The 21,144-nt window shown below is 52.0% G+C and overlaps 1 protein-coding gene across 1 annotated transcript in view; it reads right to left on the bottom strand.

Annotated features, from left to right (window-relative positions):
* Window positions 1-16,278, bottom strand: part of CLIC2 (chloride intracellular channel 2) — a 503,137-nt gene extending 486,859 nt beyond the window's left edge. Inside the window, exon 1 of the mRNA XM_069649047.1 lies at window positions 15,224-16,278. Coding sequence (XP_069505148.1) covers window positions 15,224-15,280 — 57 coding nt within the window. The 5' untranslated portion in view covers window positions 15,281-16,278. The remainder of the gene's footprint in view (window positions 1-15,223) is intronic.
* Window positions 16,279-21,144: the final 4,866 nt, after the last annotated feature.

Below are 21,144 nucleotides of genomic sequence, written 5' to 3'. Positions count from 1 at the left end.
TTTACTCCATTTCTGGTTTGGTCTTTGGTCCTGTACTTATAGACCGCACATGTCAGCAGAAGTGGTTACTCCATTTCTGGTTTGGTCTTTGGTCCTGTACTTATAGACGGCACATGTCAGCAGAAGCAGTTACTCCATTTCTGGTTTGGTATTTGGTTCAGAACTTATAGACGTCACATGTCAGCAGAAGTGGTTGCTCCATTTCTGGTTTGGTCTTTGGTCCTGCACTTATAGGCGGAACATGTCAGCAGATGCCGTTACTCCATTTCTGGTTTGGTCTTTGGTTCTGCACTTATAGGTGGCACATGTCAAGAGAAGCGGTTACTCCATTTCTGGTTTGGTATTGGTCCTGCACTAATAGACGGCACATGTCAGGCAGAAGCGGTTACTCCATTTCTGGTTTGGTCTTTGGGCCTGCACTAATAGACGGCACATGTCAGGCAGAAGCTGTTACTCCATTTCTGGTTTGGTCTTTGGTCCTGCACTAATAGACGGCACATGTCAGCAGAAGCAGTTTCTCCATTTCTCGTTTGGTCTTTGGTGCTGCACTTATCGACGGCATATGTCAGCAGAAGCGTTTACTCCATTTCTGGTTTGGTCTTTGGTCCTGTACTTATAGACCGCACATGTCAGCAGAAGCGGTTACTCCATTTCTGGTTTGGTCTTTGGTCCTGTACTTATAGACGGCACATGTCAGCAGAAGCAGTTACTCCATTTCTGGTTTGGTATTTGGTTCAGAACTTATAGACGTCACATGTCAGCAGAAGTGGTTGCTCCATTTCTGGTTTGGTCTTTGGTCCTGTACTTATAGACGGCACATGTCAGCAGAAGCGGTTGCTCCATTTCTGGTTTGGTCTTTGGTCCTGCACTTATAGGCGGAACATGTCAGCAGATGCCGTTACTCCATTTCTGGTTTGGTCTTTGGTTCTGCACTTATAGGAGGCACATGTCAAGAGAAGCGGTTACTCCATTTCTGGTTTGGTATTGGTCCTGCACTAATAGATGGCACATGTCAACAGCAGCGGTTACTCCATTTCTGGTTTGGTCTTTGGTCCTGCACTTATAGACGGCACATGTCAGCAGAAGCAGTTACTCCATTTCTGGTTTGGTCTTTGGTCCTGCACTAATGGATAGCACATGTCAGGCAGAAGCGGTTACTCCATTTCTGGTTTGGTCTTTGGTCCTGCACTTATAGACGGCACATGTCAACAGAAGCGGTTACTCCATTTCTGGTTTGGTCTTTGGTCCTGTACTTATAGAAGGCACATGTCAGCAGAAGTGGTTACTCCATTTCTGGTTTGGTCTTTGGTCCTGCACTTATAGGCGGCACATGTCAGCAGAAGCGGTTACTCCATTTCTGGTTTGGACTTTGGTCCTGCACTTATAGACGGCACATGTCAACAGAAGCGGTTACTCCATTTCTGGTTTGGTCTTTGGTCCTGTACTTATAGACGGCACATGTCAGCAGAAGCGGTTACTCCATTTCTGGTTTGGTCTTTGTTCCTGCACTTATAGACGGCACATGTCAGCAGAAGCAGTTACTCCATTTCTGGTTTGGTCTTTGGTTCTGCACTTATCGACGGCACATGTCAGCAGAAGCGTTTACTCCATTTCTGGTTTGGTCTTTGGTCCTGCACTTATAAACGGCACATGTCAGCAGAAGCGTTTACTCCATTTCTGGTTTGGTCTTTGGTCCTGTACTTATAGACGGCACATGTCAGCAGAAGCAGTTACTCCATTTCTGGTTTGGTATTTGGTTCAGAACTTATAGACGGCACATGTCAGCAGAAGCGGTTGCTCCATTTCTGGTTTGGTCTTTGGTCCTGTACTTATAGACGGCACATGTCAGCAGAAGCGGTTGCTCCATTTCTGGTTTGGTCTTTGGTCCTGCACTTATAGGCGGAACATGTCAGCAGATGCCGTTACTCCATTTCTGGTTTGGTCTTTGGTTCTGCACTTATAGGTGGCACATGTCAAGAGAAGCGGTTACTCCATTTCTGGTTTGGTATTGGTCCTGCACTAATAGATGGCACATGTCAGCAGAAGCGGTTACTCCATTTCTGGTTTGGTCTTTGGTCCTGCACTTATAGACGGCACATGTCAGCAGAAGCAGCTACTCCATTTCTGGTTTGGTCTTTGGTCCTGCACTAATAGATAGCACATGTCAGGCAGAAGCGGTTACTCCATTTCTGGTTTGGTCTTTGGTCCTGCACTTATAGACAGCACATGTCAACAGAAGCGGTTACTCCATTTCTGGTTTGGTCTTTGGTCCTGCACTTATAGACAGCACATGTCAACAGAAGCGGTTACTCCATTTCTGGTTTGGTCTTTGGTCCTGTACTTATAGACGGCACATGTCAGCAGAAGTGGTTACTCCATTTCTGGTTTGGTCTTTGGTCCTGCACTTATAGGCGGCACATGTCAGCAGAAGCGGTTACTCCATTTCTGGTTTGGTCTTTGGTCCTGCACTAATAGACGGCACATGTCAGCAGAAGCAGTTACTCCATTTCTGGTTTGGTCTTTGGTGCTGCACTTATCGACGGCACATGTCAGCAGCAGCGTGTACTCCATTTCTGGTTTGGTCTTTGGTCCTGTACTTATAGACCGCACATGTCAGCAGAAGCGGTTACTCCATTTCTGGTTTGGTCTTTGGTCCTGTACTTATAGACGGCACATGTCAGCAGAAGCAGTTACTCCATTTCTGGTTTGGTATTTGGTTCAGAACTTATAGACGGCACATGTCAGCAGAAGCGGTTGCTCCATTTCTGGTTTGGTCTTTGGTCCTGCACTTATAGGCGGAACATGTCAGCAGATGCCGTTACTCCATTTCTGGTTTGGTCTTTGGTCCTGCACTAATAGATGGCACATGTCAGCAGAAGCGGTTACTCCATTTCTGGTTTGGTCTTTGGTCCTGCACTTATAGACGGCACATGTCAGCAGAAGCAGTTACTCCATTTCTGGTTTGGTCTTTGGTCCTGCACTAATAGATAGCACATGTCAGGTAGAAGCGGTTACTCCATTTCTGGTTTGGTCTTTGGTCCTGCACTTATAGACAGCACATGTCAACAGAAGTGGTTGCTCCATTTCTGGTTTGGTCTTTGGTCCTGTACTTATAGACGGCACATGTCAGCAGAAGCGGTTGCTCCATTTCTGGTTTGGTCTTTGGTCCTGCACTTATAGGCGGAACATGTCAGCAGATGCCGTTACTCCATTTCTGGTTTGGTCTTTGGTCCTGCACTAATAGATGGCACATGTCAGCAGAAGCGGTTACTCCATTTCTGGTTTGGTCTTTGGTCCTGCACTTATAGACGGCACATGTCAGCAGAAGCAGTTACTCCATTTCTGGTTTGGTCTTTGGTCCTGCACTAATAGATAGCACATGTCAGGCAGAAGCGGTTACTCCATTTCTGGTTTGGTCTTTGGTCCTGCACTTATAGACAGCACATGTCAACAGAAGCGGTTACTCCATTTCTGGTTTGGTCTTTGGTCCTGTACTTATAGACGGCACATGTCAGCAGAAGCGGTTACTCCATTTCTGGTTTGGTCTTTGGTCCTGCACTTATAGGCGGCACATGTCAGCAGAAGCGGTTACTCCATTTCTGGTTTGGTCTTTGGTCCTGCACTTATAGACGGCACATGTCAGCAGAAGCGGTTACTCCATTTCTGGTTTGGTCTTTGGTCCTGCACTTATAGACGCCACATGTCAGCAGAAGCGGTTACTCCATTTCTGGTTTGGACTTTGGTCCTGCACTTATAGACAGCACATGTCAACAGAAGCGGTTACTCCATTTCTGGTTTGGTCTTTGGTCCTGTACTTATAGACGGCACATGTCAGCACAAGCGGTTACTCCATTTCTGGTTTGGTCTTTGGTCCTGCACTTATAGACGGCACATGTCAGCAGAAGCAGTTACTCCATTTCTGGTTTGGTCTTTGGTTCTGCACTTATTGACGGCACATGTCAGCAGAAGCGTTTACTCCATTTCTGGTTTGGTCTTTGGTCCTGTACTTATAGACGGCACATGTCAGCAGAAGCGGTTACTCCATTTCTGGTTTGGTCTTTGGTCCTGTACTTATAGACGGCACATGTCAGCAGAAGCAGTTACTCCATTTCTGGTTTGGTATTTGGTTCAGAACTTATAGACGGCACATGTCAGCAGAAGCGGTTGCTCCATTTCTGGTTTGGTCTTTGGTCCTGTACTTATAGACGGCACATGTCAGCAGAAGCGGTTGCTCCATTTCTGGTTTGGTCTTTGGTCCTGCACTTATAGGCGGAACATGTCAGCAGATGCCGTTACTCCATTTCTGGTTTGGTCTTTGGTTCTGCACTTATAGGTGGCACATGTCAAGAGAAGCGGTTACTCCATTTCTGGTTTGGTATTGGTCCTCCACTAATAGATGGCACATGTCAGCAGAAGCGGTTACTCCATTTCTGGTTTGGTCTTTGGTCCTGCACTTATAGACGGCACATGTCAGCAGAAGCAGTTACTCCATTTCTGGTTTGGTCTTTGGTCCTGCACTAATAGATAGCACATGTCAGGCAGAAGCGGTTACTCCATTTCTGGTTTGGTCTTTGGTCCTGCACTTATAGACAGCACATGTCAACAGAAGCGGTTACTCCATTTCTGGTTTGGTCTTTGGTCCTGCACTTATAGACAGCACATGTCAACAGAAGCGGTTACTCCATTTCTGGTTTGGTCTTTGGTCCTGTACTTATAGACGGCACATGTCAGCAGAAGTGGTTACTCCATTTCTGGTTTGGTCTTTGGTCCTGCACTTATAGGCGGCACATGTCAGCAGAAGCGGTTACTCCATTTCTGGTTTGGTCTTTGGTCCTGCACTAATAGACGGCACATGTCAGCAGAAGCAGTTACTCCATTTCTGGTTTGGTCTTTGGTGCTGCACTTATCGACGGCACATGTCAGCAGAAGCGTTTACTCCATTTCTGGTTTGGTCTTTGGTCCTGTACTTATAGACCGCACATGTCAGCAGAAGCGGTTACTCCATTTCTGGTTTGGTCTTTGGTCCTGTACTTATAGACGGCACATGTCAGCAGAAGCAGTTACTCCATTTCTGGTTTGGTATTTGGTTCAGAACTTATAGACGGCACATGTCAGCAGAAGCGGTTGCTCCATTTCTGGTTTGGTCTTTGGTCCTGCACTTATAGGCGGAACATGTCAGCAGATGCCGTTACTCCATTTCTGGTTTGGTCTTTGGTCCTGCACTAATAGATGGCACATGTCAGCAGAAGCGGTTACTCCATTTCTGGTTTGGTCTTTGGTCCTGCACTAATAGATAGCACATGTCAGGCAGAAGCGGTTACTCCATTTCTGCTTTGGTCTTTGGTCCTGCACTTATAGACAGCACATGTCAACAGAAGTGGTTGCTCCATTTCTGGTTTAGTCTTTGGTCCTGTACTTATAGACGGCACATGTCAGCAGAAGCGGTTGCTCCATTTCTGGTTTGGTCTTTGGTCCTGCACTTATAGGCGGAACATGTCAGCAGATGCCGTTACTCCATTTCTGGTTTGGTCTTTGGTCCTGCACTAATAGATGGCACATGTCAGCAGAAGCGGTTACTCCATTTCTGGTTTGGTCTTTGGTCCTGCACTTATAGACGGCACATGTCAGCAGAAGCAGTTACTCCATTTCTGGTTTGGTCTTTGGTCCTGCACTAATAGATAGCACATGTCAGGCAGAAGCGGTTACTCCATTTCTGGTTTGGTCTTTGGTCCTGCACTTATAGACAGCACATGTCAACAGAAGCGGTTACTCCATTTCTGGTTTGGTCTTTGGTCCTGTACTTATAGACGGCACATGTCAGCAGAAGCGGTTACTCCATTTCTGGTTTGGTCTTTGGTCCTGCACTTATAGGCGGCACATGTCAGCAGAAGCGGTTACTCCATTTCTGGTTTGGTCTTTGGTCCTGCACTTATAGACGGCACATGTCAGCAGAAGCGGTTACTCCATTTCTGGTTTGGTCTTTGGTCCTGCACTTATAGACGCCACATGTCAGCAGAAGCGGTTACTCCATTTCTGGTTTGGACTTTGGTCCTGCACTTATAGACAGCACATGTCAACAGAAGCGGTTACTCCATTTCTGGTTTGGTCTTTGGTCCTGTACTTATAGACGGCACATGTCAGCACAAGCGGTTACTCCATTTCTGGTTTGGTCTTTGGTCCTGCACTTATAGACGGCACATGTCAGCAGAAGCAGTTACACCATTTCTGGTTTGGTCTTTGGTTCTGCACTTATTGACGGCACATGTCAGCAGAAGCGTTTACTCCATTTCTGGTTTGGTCTTTGGTCCTGTACTTATAGACGGCACATGTCAGCAGAAGCGGTTACTCCATTTCTGGTTTGGTCTTTGGTCCTGTACTTATAGACGGCACATGTCAGCAGAAGCAGTTACTCCATTTCTGGTTTGGTATTTGGTTCAGAACTTATAGACGGCACATGTCAGCAGAAGCGGTTGCTCCATTTCTGGTTTGGTCTTTGGTCCTGTACTTATAGACGGCACATGTCAGCAGAAGCGGTTGCTCCATTTCTGGTTTGGTCTTTGGTCCTGCACTTATAGGCGGAACATGTCAGCAGATGCCGTTACTCCATTTCTGGTTTGGTCTTTGGTTCTGCACTTATAGGTGGCACATGTCAAGAGAAGCGGTTACTCCATTTCTGGTTTGGTATTGGTCCTGCACTAATAGATGGCACATGTCAGCAGAAGCGGTTACTCCATTTCTGGTTTGGTCTTTGGTCCTGCACTTATAGACGGCACATGTCAGCAGAAGCAGTTACTCCATTTCTGGTTTGGTCTTTGGTCCTGCACTAATAGATAGCACATGTCAGGCAGAGGCGGTTACTCCATTTCTGGTTTGGTCTTTGGTCCTGCACTTATAGACAGCACATGTCAACAGAAGCGGTTACTCCATTTCTGGTTTGGTCTTTGGTCCTGTACTTATAGACGGCACATGTCAGCAGAAGTGGTTACTCCATTTCTGGTTTGGTCTTTGCTCCTGCACTTATAGGCGGCACATGTCAGCAGAAGCGGTTACTCCATTTCTCGTTTGGTCTTTGGTCCTGCACTTATAGACGGCACATGTCAGCAGAAGCGGTTACTCCATTTCTGGTTTGGTCTTTGGTCCTGCACTTATAGACGCCACTTGTCAGCAGAAGTGGTTACTCCATTTCTGGTTTGGACTTTGATCCTGCACTAATAGATGGTACATGTCAGCAGAAGCGGTTACTCCATTTCTGGTTTGGTCTTTTGTCCTGCACTTCTAGACGGCACATGTCAGCAGAAGCGGTTACTCCATTTCTGGTTTGGTCTTTGGTCCTGCATTTATAGATGGCACATGTCAGCAGAATCGGTTACTCCATTTCTGGTTTGGTCTTTCGTCCTGCACTTACAGATGGCACATGTCAGCAGATGGTACATGTCAGCAGAAGTAGGCGGGCCACTCACGGTTCAGCTCGCTGGCTCAGCCCGGATGACCCATTTCAAGCAGAGGTTCGGGCAATACCAGCATACCTGTAAGCACCACTGTACTACAAACATCCCAGGAAAAAAATAGCCCCCCTGGAAACACCAGCACCCCAAGAAACACTGGCACCCCCGTAGACACCTGCACCCATGGAGGCAACTGCACACCTGGAACAGAAGCACCCCAAGAAACACCAGCACCCCTGGAAACACCAGCCCCCCTATAAACTCGAACACCTCTAGAAAAAACAGCCTCCCTGGAAACAGCAGCACCCCCGTAGACATCTGCACCCATGGAGGCATCTGCACACCTCGAACAGAAGCACCCCAAGAAACACCAGCACCCCTGGAAACACCAGCCCCGCCTGGGAAAACTAGGCACCCCCCAGAAACACACTTGAACCCCAGATACACCACCACCACCACCACGAGAAACACTAGCCCCCCTGGAAACACCAGCACCCCAAGAAACACTGGCACCCCCGTAGACACCTTCACCCATGGAGGCAACTGCACACCTGGAACAGAAGCACCCTGGGAAAACACCAGCACCCCTGGAAACAGTGGCACCCCAAGAAACACCTGCACCCCCTTGGAAAACTAGGCACATCCCGAAAACACACTTGCCCCCCTATATACACCACCACCCCCGAGAAACACCAGCACCCCGGGAAACACCAGCACCCCTGTAAACACGGACACCCCTAGAAAAACCAGCCACCCTGGAAACAGCAGCACCCCTGGAGACACCAGCACCCCCGGAGGCACCTGCAAACCTGGGAACAGAAGCACTCCTGGAAACACCCTAACCCCTGGAAACACAAGCACCCCGAGAAACAGCAGCACCCACGGAGACACCTGCACTCCCGGAGACACTTGCACACCTGGGAACAGAAGCACTCAAAGAAACACCAGCACCCATGGAAACACCAACACCCTGAGAAACACCACCACCCCCGGATACACCTGCACCCCCAGAGGCACCTGCGCGCCTGGGAACAGAAGCACTCCCGGTGACACCCATACTACTGGAAACAGAGGCACCCCTGAAGACCCTTGCACCCCTGGGAACAGAGGCACTCCCGGAAACACCAGCAACCCTGGAAACACCAGCATCCCGAGAAACCCCAGCGCCCCCGGAGACACCTGCACCTCCAAGGCACCTCCACACCTGAGAACAGAAGCACTCCCGGAAACATCAAAACCCCTGGAAACAGCGGCACACCTGGAGATCCCTGCACTCCTGGGAACAGAAGCACTCCCTGAAAAACCAGCACCCCTGGAAATGCCAGCACCCCTGGAGACACCTGTACCCCCGGACCTACCTGCACACCTGAACAGAAGCACTCTGGGAAAAACCAAAACCCCTGGAAACAACAGCACCGCGGGAAACAGCAGCGCCGTCTGGGAGAACCACGCGCCCCCGGAAACATACTTGCACCCCTAGATACACCACCACCAAGAGATACACCAGCACCCCAGGGAACACCAGCATCCCTGCAAACACCAACACCTCTGGAAAAAACAGCCCCTGAGAAACACCAGCACCCCTGGAGGCACATGCACAATCGGAAACAGAAGCACTCCCGGAAAGCCCAAAACCCCTGGGAAACACCAGTGCCCCGAGAACCATCAGCCCCCAAGGAAACACCAGCACCCCTGGAAACAGCAGCACCCCTGGAGACACCAGCACCCCCAGAGGCACATGGACACCTGGGAAAAAAAGCACTGCCAGAAAAACCCAAGTCCCTGGAAACATCAGCACCCCAGAAACACACTTGCCCCCGTAGAAACCCCCCACCCAGAGAAACCCCAGCTCTCCAGGAAACACCAGCAGCCCTGGAACCTGCACACCTGGGAACAGAAGCACTGCTGGAAACACCAGAACCTTTGGAAACACCAGCACCCCGACAAACACCTGCACTCCTGGAGACACCAGCACTCGTGGAGGCACCTGCACCCCTTTAAAAGCAAGCACTCCTGGAGGCACCTGCACACCTGTGAACAGAAGCACTCCCGGAAACAACAAAAACCCCAGGAAACACCAGCACCCCTAGAAACAGCAGTACCCCACAGGCACCTGCACCCAAGGAGGCACCTGCACACCTGGGAACAGAAGCACTCCGGAAACACGAAAACCCCTGGAAACACAAGCAGCCCGAGAAACACCTGCACCCCCGAGAAACACCAGCACCCTGTGAAACAGCACCCCTGGAGACACCAGCACTCCTGGAGACACCAGCACTCTTGGAGGCACCTGCACACCTGGAGGAACCTGCACACCTGGGAACAGAAGCACTACCGGAAACAACAAAAACCCTAGGAAACACCAGTACCCTGGGAAACAGCATTACCCCTAGAAACAGCAGTACCCCTAGAGGCACCTGCACCCCTGGAGGCACCAGCACACCTGGGAACAGAAGCACTCTCGGAAACCCCAAAACACCACAGAAACATCAGCGTCCGAAAAACACCACCACCCCGGGAAACACCAGCACCCTTGTAAACACAAACACCCCTAGTAAAACCAGCTACCCTGGAAACACCAGCAACCCTGGAAACAGCAGCACCCTTGGATACACCAGCACCCCCGGAGGCACCGGCACACCTGGGAACAGAAACACTCCTGGAAACACTGTAACCCCTGGAAACACAAGCACCCATGGAAACACCAACACCGTGAGAAAGACCAGCACCCCTGGATACACCTGCACCCCGGAGGCACCTGCGCACCTGGGAAATGAAGCACTCCTCGAAATATCAAAACTCCATGAAACAGCAGCACCCCTGGAGACTCTTGCACCCCTGGGAACAGAGGCAGTCCTGGAAAAACCAGCACCCCTGGAAACACCAGCACCCCCGGAGACACCTGCACCCCCGGAGGCACCTGCACACCTGAACAGAAACACTCCCGAAAACACCACAACTCCTGGAAAGAGCGGCCCCTCTGAAGACCCTTGCACCCCTGGGAACAGAGGTACTCCCGGAAACACCAGCAACCCTGGGAACACCAGCATCCAGAGAGACCCCAGGACCCCCAGAGACACCTGCACCCCCAGAGGCACCTGCACACCTGAGAACAGAAGCACTCCTGGAAACATCAAAACCCCTGGAAACAGTGGCACTCCTGGAGATCCCTGCAGTCCTGGGAACAGAAGCACTCCCAGAAACACCAGCACCCCTGGAGACACCAGCACCCTCAGAGACACCTGCACCCCCAGAGGTACCTGCACACCTGAACAGAAGCTCTCTTGGAAAAACTAAAAACCCCTGGAAATAACAGCACCCTGGGAAACAACAGCGCCCAGAGAAACACCAGCACGCCCAGAGATACATGCACCCCTGGAGGCACCAGCACACCTGTGAACAGAAGCACTCCCAGAAACAACAAAAAAAACAGGAAGCACCCGCACCCCTAGAAACAGCAGTACCCCCAGAGGGACCTGCACCCAAGTAGGCACCTGCACACCTGGGAACAGAAGCACTCCTGGAAACACCTGCACCCCTGGAAACACCTGCACCCCTGAGAAAAACCAGCACCCCCGGAAACACCAGCACCCCTGGAGACACCAGCACTCCTGGAGGCACCTGCAAACCAGTGAATAGAAGCACTCCCGGAAACAACAAAAGCCCCAGGAAACACAAGCACCCCTAGAAACAGCAGTACCCCCAGAGGCACCTGCACCCAAGGAGGCACCTGCACATCTGGGAACAGAAGCACTCCCAGAAACACCAAAACCCCTGGAAACACCAGCAACCCAAGACACACCTGCACCCCTGAGAAAAACTAGCACCCTGGGAAACACCAGTACCCCTAGAAACAGCAGCACCCTCAGATCCACCTGCACCCCTGGAGACACCTGCACACCTGGAGACACCAGCACTCCTGGAGGCACCTGCACACCTGTGAACAGAAGCACTCCCGGAAACAACAAAAACCCCAGGAGACAACAGTACCCTGAGAAACACCAGCACCCCTAGAAACAGCAGTGCCCCCAGAGGCACCTGCACCCAAGGAGGCACCTGCACATCTGGGAACAGAAGCACTCCTGGAAACACCAGCACCCTGAGAAACACCTTCCCCCCTGAGAAACACCAGCACCCCGGGAAACACCAGCAACCCTAGAAACAGCAGTACCCCCAGATCCACCTGCACCCCTGGAGGCATATGCACAATTAGGAACAGAAGAACTCCTGGAAAGCCCACAACCCCTGGGAAACACCAGCGCCCCGAGAAACATCAGCACCCAAGGAAACACCAGCACCCCTGGAAACAGCAGCACCCCTGGAGACACCAGCACCCCCAGAGGCACATGCACACCTGTGAACAGAAGCACTCCCGGGAAACAACAAAAACCCCAGGAAACACCAGTACCCTGAGAAACAGCAGTACCCCTAGAAACAGCAGTACCCCTAGTGGCACCTGTACCTCTGGAGGCACTGGCACACCTGGGAACAGAAGCACACCCGGAAACACCAGAACCCTAGAAATACCCGACACAAGGAGACACCTGCACCCCCGGAGGGACCAGCACACCTGGGAACTGAAGCACTCTTGGAAACCACAAAACCCAAAAACCCCTGGGAAACACCAGCGCCCAAAAAACACCAGCACACCGGGAAACACCAGCACCCTTGTAAACACGAACACCCCTAGAAAAACCAGCTACCCTGGAAACACCAGCACCCCTGGAAAAAGCAGCACCCCTGGATACACCAGCACTCCTGGAGGCACCGGCACACCTGGGAACAGAAGCACTCCCGTAAACACCCTAACCCCTGGAAACACAAGCACCCTGAGAAACACCAGCACCCCCGGAGACACCTGCACTCCCGGAGGCACCTGCACACCTGGGAACAGAAGCTCTCCTGGAAACACCAAAACTCCTGGAAACAGTGGCACCCCTAGAGACTCTTGCACCCCTGGGAACAGAGGCTGTTCTGGAAAAACCAGCACCCCTTGAAACACCGGCACCCCCGGAGATACCTGCACCTCCAGAAGCACTTGCACACCTGAACAGAAACACTCCCGGAAACACCAAAACTCCTGGAAACAGCAGCACCCCTGAAGATCCTTGCACCCCTGGGAACAGAGGCACTCCCAGAAACACCAGCAACCCTGCAAACACCAGAATCCAGAGAAACCCCAGCACCCCCGGAGACACCTGCATCCCCGGAGGTACCTGCACACCTGAACAGAAACTCTCCTTGAAAAACTAAAAAACCCTGGAAACAACAGCACCCCGGGAAACACCAGCACCCAGAGAAACACCAGCACCCCCGGAGATACATGCACCCCTGGAGGCACCAGCACAGCTGTGAACAGAAGCACTCCCGGAAACAACAAAAAAAACAGGAAACACCAGCACCCCTAGAACCATCAGTACCCCTGAGGCACCTGCACCCAAGTAGGCACCTGCACACCAGGGAAGAGAAGCACTCCTGGAAACACCAAACCCCCTGGAAACACAAGCACCCCGAGAAACACCTGCACCCCTGAGAAACACCAGCACCCCGGGAAACAACAGCACCCCTGGAGACACCAGCAATCCTGGAGGCACCTGCACACCTGTGAACAGAAGCACACCCGGAAACAACAAAAACCCCAGGAAACACCCGTACCCTGAGAAACACCAGCACCCCTAGAAACAGCAATGCCCCAGAGGCACCCAAAGAGGCACCTGCACATCTGGGAACAGAAGCACTCTCGGAAACACCAGAACCCTGGAAATACCAGCCCCCCAAGAAACACCTGCACCTCTGAGAAACACCAGCTCCCCGGGAAACACCAGCACCTCTAGAAACAGCAGTACCCCCAGATCCACCTGCACACCTGGAGACACCAGCAATCCAGGAGGCACTGCACACCTGTGAACAGAAGCGCTCCCGGAAACAACAAAAACCCCAGGAAACACCAGCACCCCTAGAAACAGCAGTACCCCCGAGAAACACCAGCACCCCTGGAGACACCAGCTTCCTGGAGACACCAGCACTGCTGGAGGAACCTGCACACCTAGGAACAGAAGCACTCCCGGAAACACTAAAACCCCTGGAAACACCAGCACCCCTGAGAAACACCTGCACTCTGGGAAACACCTGCACCCTGGGAAACACCAGCACTCCTGGAGACACCAGCACTCCTGGAGACACCAGCACTACTGGAGGCACCTGCACACCTGTGAACAGAAGCACTCCCAGAAATACCAAAAACCCCAGGAAACACCAGCACCCCTAGAATCACCTGCACCCCCAGAGGCACCAGCACTCCTGGAGACACCAGCAATCCTGTGAACTGAGGCATTCCCGGGAAAAACAGGACCCCTGGAAACAGCCGCACCCCTGGAAACATCAGCACCCCTGAAGACACCAGCACCCCCAGAGGCACCTGCACACCTGGGAAAAGAAGCACTCCCAGAAAAACCCACGCCTCTGGAAACATCATCACCCCAAGAAACACACTTGCACACGTAGAAACACTCCCACCCAGAGAAAATCCAGCACTCCAGGAAACACCAGCACCCATGGAAAAAGCAGCAACCCCAGAGGCACCGGCACCCACAGAGACACCAGCACTGCTGGAAACATCAGCACTCCTGGAGACACCAGCACTCCTGGAGGCACCTGCACACCTGGTAACAGAAGCACTCCCGGAAACAACAAAAACCCCATGAAACACTAGCACCCCTAGAAACAGCAGTACCCCAACGGCAGCTGCACCCAAGGTGGTACCTGCACACCTGGGAACAGAAGCACTCTCGGAAACAACAAAACCCCTGGAAACACCTGCACCCCTGAGAAACACCTGCACCCCTGAGAAACACCAGCACCCCCGAGAAACACCAGCACCCCCCGAGAAACACCACCAACCTGGGAAACAGCAGCACACCTGGAGATACAAGCACCTCAGAGGCACTTGCACACCTGGGAAAAGACGCATTCCCGTAAACAACAAAAACCCCAGGAAACACCAGCACCCTGAGAAACACCAGCACCCCGGGAAACCAGGAAACTCCATCGACACTGCAGCCCGCACCCCCAGAGATACCGCACTACCTCCAATTCTCTCTTCCTAAACATCTTCCTTCACAAGCTCTCCGCTCATCCACCTCCAATTCCCTGAGGGTCAGACGCTTTTCCAAGCAGAGAGTTGGGGGCAGATTTCTCTCTTCTGCTGGGGTCTCCCTCTGAAACAGCCTCCCTGCCTCTCTCAAACTTGAGCAGAACCATCTCGAGTTCTGGAAGCACCTCAAGACCTTCCTCTTTGCTTCCGCTTTCTCTCTTCCTCCCCCCTGCTGGTCACTTGGCCACCCTCTGAATCTGGGACCATGGTCCCTGGCTGTCCAGTTGCACCCTGCGCTGCCTTTTGCCCCCCCCTTGCACTTGTGGTCTGTATATCTACAGTCCACCCACTCTCTGCACTTATTAGAAACCCGCTGGCTGTACCCTCTGATTACCGACTCTGTTACCTGCACTTGCCCTTCTCCCCTCCCTTTTTGCACTTTTCCCCTCCCTCCCTGTGCTTGCGCGGTCTGGATGACACAAGGCCTAGTAAAATTGTTGTTTTGTCCTCCCTCTGTGTCTTGTCACGCCTAGAAACACTTGTGTACAGGCGCGTTATAAATGCCATATCATATCATATCAGCCCACAGCCCTAAAAACACCAGCACCCCACGTAGACCACTGTATGTGATTGAAAGCGAGCAGATCAATGAACTCTGGTCTCCACCATATCTCGAGGTACTTACCTTCACGAAGAGCTCTATCTCGGGGTCCTTCGAGCCGCAGGGCCTCAGGTCTGCCATGCTGGCCGGGCACCTCTGCACAAAGCAAGCCTCTGGATTCAGAATGAGACTGTGGGAGGCAAGCCTCTGGATTCAGAATGAGACTGTGGGAGGCAAGCCTCTGGATTAAGAATGAGACTGTGGGAGGCAAGCCTCTGGATTCAGAATGAGACTGTGGGAGGCAAGCCTCTGGATTCAGAATGAGACTGTGGGAGGCAAGCCTCTGGATTAAGAATGAGACTGTGGGAGACAAGCCTCTGGATTCAGAATGTGACTGTGAGAGGCAAGCCTCTGGATTCAGAATGAGACTGTGGGAGGCAAGCCTCTGGATTAAGAATGAGACTGTGGGAGACAAGCCTCTGGATTCAGAATGTGACTGTGAGAGGCAAGCCTCTTTCAGGTCCAGCAGCTTCAGTAGTCAGGCAAGGAGCCCACGGGTCTCCAAGAATCCTAACAAGGCCAGGAGTGGATCCTGGTCCATGCAGCCCTTCAGCAGGTGAGTAGATATGTCTACAAAACTGAATGTCAAGCTTATTCCCAGGCAAGACTGTCACAGTTCTCCAGGACGGTGGGGCGAGCTTCCTTCAATGTCCGACGGTCTCTAAAAGCCAGGCCAGGCTCCCCCAGGTCTTCAATGCTGTGGGATGAGCTCCTTCCACGGCCTCTAAAGCCAGGCCAGGCTCCCCCAGGTCTTCAATGCTGTGGGATGAGCTCCTTCCAAGGCCTCTAAAGCCAGGCCAAGCTCCCCCAGGTCTTCAATGCTGTGGGATGAGCTCCTTCCAAGGCCTCTAAAGCCAGGCCAGGCTCCCCCAGGTCTTGGATGCTGTGGGACGAGCTTCTTTCAAGCTCCACTGGAACTCCCAATGGTATCCTCTGTCTCTGATCCGCACTGTGTGGATGTCGCGTCCAGTGGGCACCTTTGGGTGCTGTTCGGCCTCTGCAGCTGTCACACCCAGAGTCTGGAGTCAAGGGTGGCCCCTGGGCACCCGTGGGTGCTGCCCACTCAGCTTCTGGAGAGGCGAAGGTGCCACGCCCAGGCCCGTTCCTCCAGGACAGCAGTGCTCTGGGAAGGCCGGCGCCGGAGTGTTTTGAAAGTTCCTGGCTGGGGAGGAGTCGAGGTGTCGGTGGAGGAGGCTGTTGGCAGAGATGCTGCGGGCCGGGTGAGTCAGCAGCCGCCAGCCTTATCTCTGCAGAGCACACGGAGCTCTGGCAAGCATCTCCCCGGACAGATGTCGCCCGTGTCCCAGGGCCTGCATGGGGATGTCGCCCTAGACCCACAGGCAACCCTCACCCCGGGCGCCACAAGCAGCATATCCAGTCTCGCCCAGGGTCCATGCCCCAGAGAGAGAATCCCCGACAGCCAGCCAGTCCACTTGGGCCTCCAAGGAGTTTGTCAAGGAATGCTTACGCGTTTTTAAGAGGTCATTTCAGGGTTCAGCTCATCGCTGACTGCCTTTGTTCTGCTGTGCATAGGCCAATCCACCTGTGCAGGGATCATCTGCAGCTCCCCACCCCCTCCCTCTATTGCATTGTCATGGGGCTTGCCACAGAGTGAAGCCACGGTGGGGGCTGACGGTAAATGCACATTCCGTGGGGAGGGCCGGCTTCACAAGCTGAAGGTTGTGTCACTTTAAATCAGTTCAGCCTGTAGCCTGATTCCTGCTCCTTGATCTGTGTGTGTGTGTGTGGTGGGTGGTGGGGGGGGGGGGGTTGGGGGGATGTTACATGCTTGGAGGTAATGAAGTTCCAGGGTGGGAGGGGGTGGGTCATGTTATCTACCCTGGCCTGAATAGGAAAGCTAGGGTCGTCTCCAACCCCCCCACATCTGGTTTCTCCAGCTGCAACATCGCTGCCCCTCCCCCGCAGAGAAGCCAGTGTTGTGCTATCTCGGGAAGTGGGCCTGGAAGCCCCCCTATCTATGCTCTTGGCGCTCTTCCACTGACATCCTGCCTGGGAGGAAAGGGAAAGCCCCAGAGCAGCCTGGGAAATCCCTGGGCCCCGGCCAAATGCCCGGCCCAGGACAGCCCCGCTGGGAGGCTCCCGAGAAAGCCCAGGATGGGGAGCGTGTCAAGCCACCCCTAATCACGCGCCGGTGCAGGGGCCTAGAGTGCAGAACAACGAGCAGCTTCTAAACAGGCCGGTCCTGGCTAGTGCCTCGTGGGGCGATTCTAGCGCCTCGCGCCAATATCCGATCGGCAGACGGACTCAAGGCGCCTCGATTAGGGCCGAGCCATGAAGATACACCGCAGATCCAATGGAAATCTCCGCGCGGGGAATACGATAAGGGGCGCAGAGAAGCGGATGACCTTTGACCTCCATCTCCTGGCCGTCGAGCCCTAGTGCTGCTGCCCGACTCCCCAGGGACCGCCCAGCAATGCTGGTAGAGCCCTGGCATGTCCCACCGGGCCGCTGAGGTGTGGAACGAGGGCGTCTCTCTGCATCTTGGAAGAGCACCAGCGCCTCTCATCAGGAACCCAGTACCTTGCATGGGATGGCCGGGGCACTTCCAATACCAGCCCTCCTAAAAGCAGAGTACTGGCTCTTCTCAGCATAGATACGATAACAATACCAGACCCTCTAACATCACAGTACTGGCACTTCTCAGCATAGACACAATACCAATACCAGCCCTCCTAACAGCACAGTACTGGCACTTCTCAGCAGAAACACAATACCAGCCCCTCTAACATCACAGTACTGGCACTTCTCAGCATAGACACAATACCAATACCAGCCCTCCTAACAACACAGGCCTGACACTTGTCAGCACAGGCACAACACCAATACCAGCCCTCCTAACAGCACAGTACTGGCACTTCTCAGCACAGGCACACAACCAATACCAGCCCTCCTAACAGCACAGTACTGGCACTTCTCAGCAGAAACACAATACCAGCCCTCCTAAAAGCAGAGTACTGGCACTTCTCAGCATAGACACAATACCAATACCAGCCCTCCTAACAACACAGTACTGGCACTTCTCAGCACAGACACACTACCAATACCAGCCCTCCTAACAGAACAGTACGGGCACTTCTCAGCACAGACACAACACCAATAGCAGCCCTCCAAAACGCACAGTACTGGCACTTCTCAGCAGAAACACAATACCAGCCCTCCTAACACCAGAGTACTGGCACTTTTCAGCACAGACACAGCACCAATATCAGCCCTCCTAACAGCACAGTACTGGCACTTCTCAGCAGAAACACAATACCAATACCAGCCACCCCGACAACACAGTATTGGCACTTCTCAGCATAGACACAATACCAATACCAGCCCTACTAACAACACAGTACTGGCACTTCTCAGCACAGAAACACTACCAATATCAGCCCTCCTAACAGCACAGTACTGGCCTTTCTCAGCAGAAACACAATACCATCCCTCCTAACAGCAGAGTACTGGCACTTCTCAGCATAGACACAATACCAATACCAGCCCTCCTAAGAACACAGTACTGGCACTTCTCAGCACAGACACAATACCAATACCAGCCCTCCTAACAGCACAGTACTAGCACTTCTCAGCATAGACACAATACCAATACCTGCCCTTCTCAGCATAGACACAATACCAATACCAGCCAACCCAATAGCACAGTACTGGCACTTCTCTGCATAGCCACAATACCGATACCTGCCCTCCTGATATCACAGTACTGGCACTTCTCAGCACAGACACAATACCAATACCAGCCCTCCTAACAGCTCAGTACTATCACTTCTCAGCCTAGACACAATACCGATACTTGCCCTCCTGATATCACAGGACTGGCACTTCTCAGCATAGACACAATACCAATACCAGCCCTCCTAACAACACAGTACTGGCACTTCTCAGCAGAAACATTATACCAGTCCTCCTAACAGCACAGTACTGGCACTTCTCAGCAGAAACACACTACCAGCCCTCCTAACAACACAGTACTGGCACTTCTCAGTACAGACATGATACCAATACCAGCCCCCATGTCATCACAGTACTGGCACTTCACAGCATAGACACAATACCAATACCAGCCCTCCTAACATCACAGTACTGGCACTTCTCAGCAGAAACACAATACCAGCCCTCCTAACAGCACAGTGCTGGCACTTGGCAGCATAGACACGATACAAATACCAGCCCTACTAATAGCACAGTACTGGCACTTCTCAGCAGAAACACAATACCAGCCCTCCTAACAGCACAGTGCTGGCACTTCGCAGCATAGACACGATACCAATACCAGCCCTACTAACAGCACAGCACTGGCACTTCTCAGCAGAAACACAATACCAGCCCTCCTAAAAGCACAGTGCTGGCACTTCGCAGCATAGACACGATACCAATACCAGCCCTCCTAACAGCACAGCACTGGCACTTCTCAGCACAGACACAATACCAATACCTGCCTGCCTGACATCACAGTACTGGCACTTCTCAGCACAGACACAATACCAATACCATCCCTCCTAACAGCACAGTACTGGCACTTCTCAGCATAGACCCAATACCAAGACCTGCCCTCCTGACATCACAGTACTGGCACTTCTCAGCAGAAACACAATACCAGCCCTCCTAACAGCAGAGTACTGGCACTTCTCAGCATAGATACAATACCAATACCAGCCCTCCTAACAACACAGTACTGGCACTTCTCAGCACAGACACAATACCAATACCACCTCTCCTAACAGCACAGTACTATCACTTCTCAGCCTAGACACAATACCAATACCTGCCCTCCTGATATCACAGTACTGGCACTTCTCAGCATAGACACAATACGGATACCTGCCTTCCTGATATCACAGTAGTGGCACGTCTCAGCATAGACACAATACCAATACACGCCCTCCTAACAACACAGTACTGGCACTTCTCAGCACAGACACAACACCAATACCAGCCTTCCTATCAGCACAGTACTGGCACTTCTCAACATAGACACAATATCAATACCTGCCCTCCTGAAATAAATGATAGTACTGGCACTTCTTAGCACAGACACAATACCAATACCAGCCCTCTTAACAGCAATGTACTGGCACTTCTCAGCAGAAACATAATACCAGCCCTCCTAACAGCACAGTATTGGCACTTCTCAGCATAGACACGATACCAATACCAGCCCCCCTGACATCACAGTACTGGCACTTCTCCGAATAGACACAATATCAATACCAGCCCTCCTAACAGCACACTACTGGCACTTCTCAGCATAGACACAATACTGATACCTGCCCTCCTGACATCACAGTACTGACACTTCTCAGCAAAGACACAATACAAATACCAGCCATCCTAACAGCACAGTACTGGCACTTCTCATCAGAAACACAATACCAATACCAGCCCTCCTAACATCACAGTACTGGCACTTCTCAGCATAAACACAATACCAATACCAGCCCTCCTAACAACACAGTATTGGCACTTCTCAGCACAGCCACAATACCAATACCAGCCCTCCTAACAGCAGAGTATTAGCACTTATCAGAACAGACACAACACCAATACCAGCCCTCCCAACAGCAGAGTACTGACACTTCTCAGCAGAAACACAATACCAGCCCTCCTAACAGAAGAGTACTGGCACTTCTCAGCATAGATACAATACCAATACCAGCCCTCCTAACAACACAGTACTGGCACTTCTCAGCACAGACACAATACCAATAGCATCCCTCCTAACAGCACAGTACTGGCACTTCTCAGCATAGACCCAATACCAAGACCTGCCCTCCAGACATCACAGTACTCGCACTTCTCAGCATAGACTCAATACCGATACCTGCCCTCCTGACATCACAGTACTGGCACTTCTCAGCACAGACACAATACCAATACCACCCCTCCTAACAGCACAGTACTATCACTTCTCAGCCTAGACACAA

This window comes from Ambystoma mexicanum, chromosome 2q (genome assembly GCF_040938575.1).
Source record: "Ambystoma mexicanum isolate Mex_15411 chromosome 2q, UKY_AmexF1_1, whole genome shotgun sequence".
Taxonomy (NCBI): Eukaryota; Metazoa; Chordata; class Amphibia; order Caudata; family Ambystomatidae; genus Ambystoma; species Ambystoma mexicanum.
The sequence above is the reverse complement of the archived record's forward strand: the minus strand, read 5'-3'. Positions and strand labels throughout refer to the sequence as shown.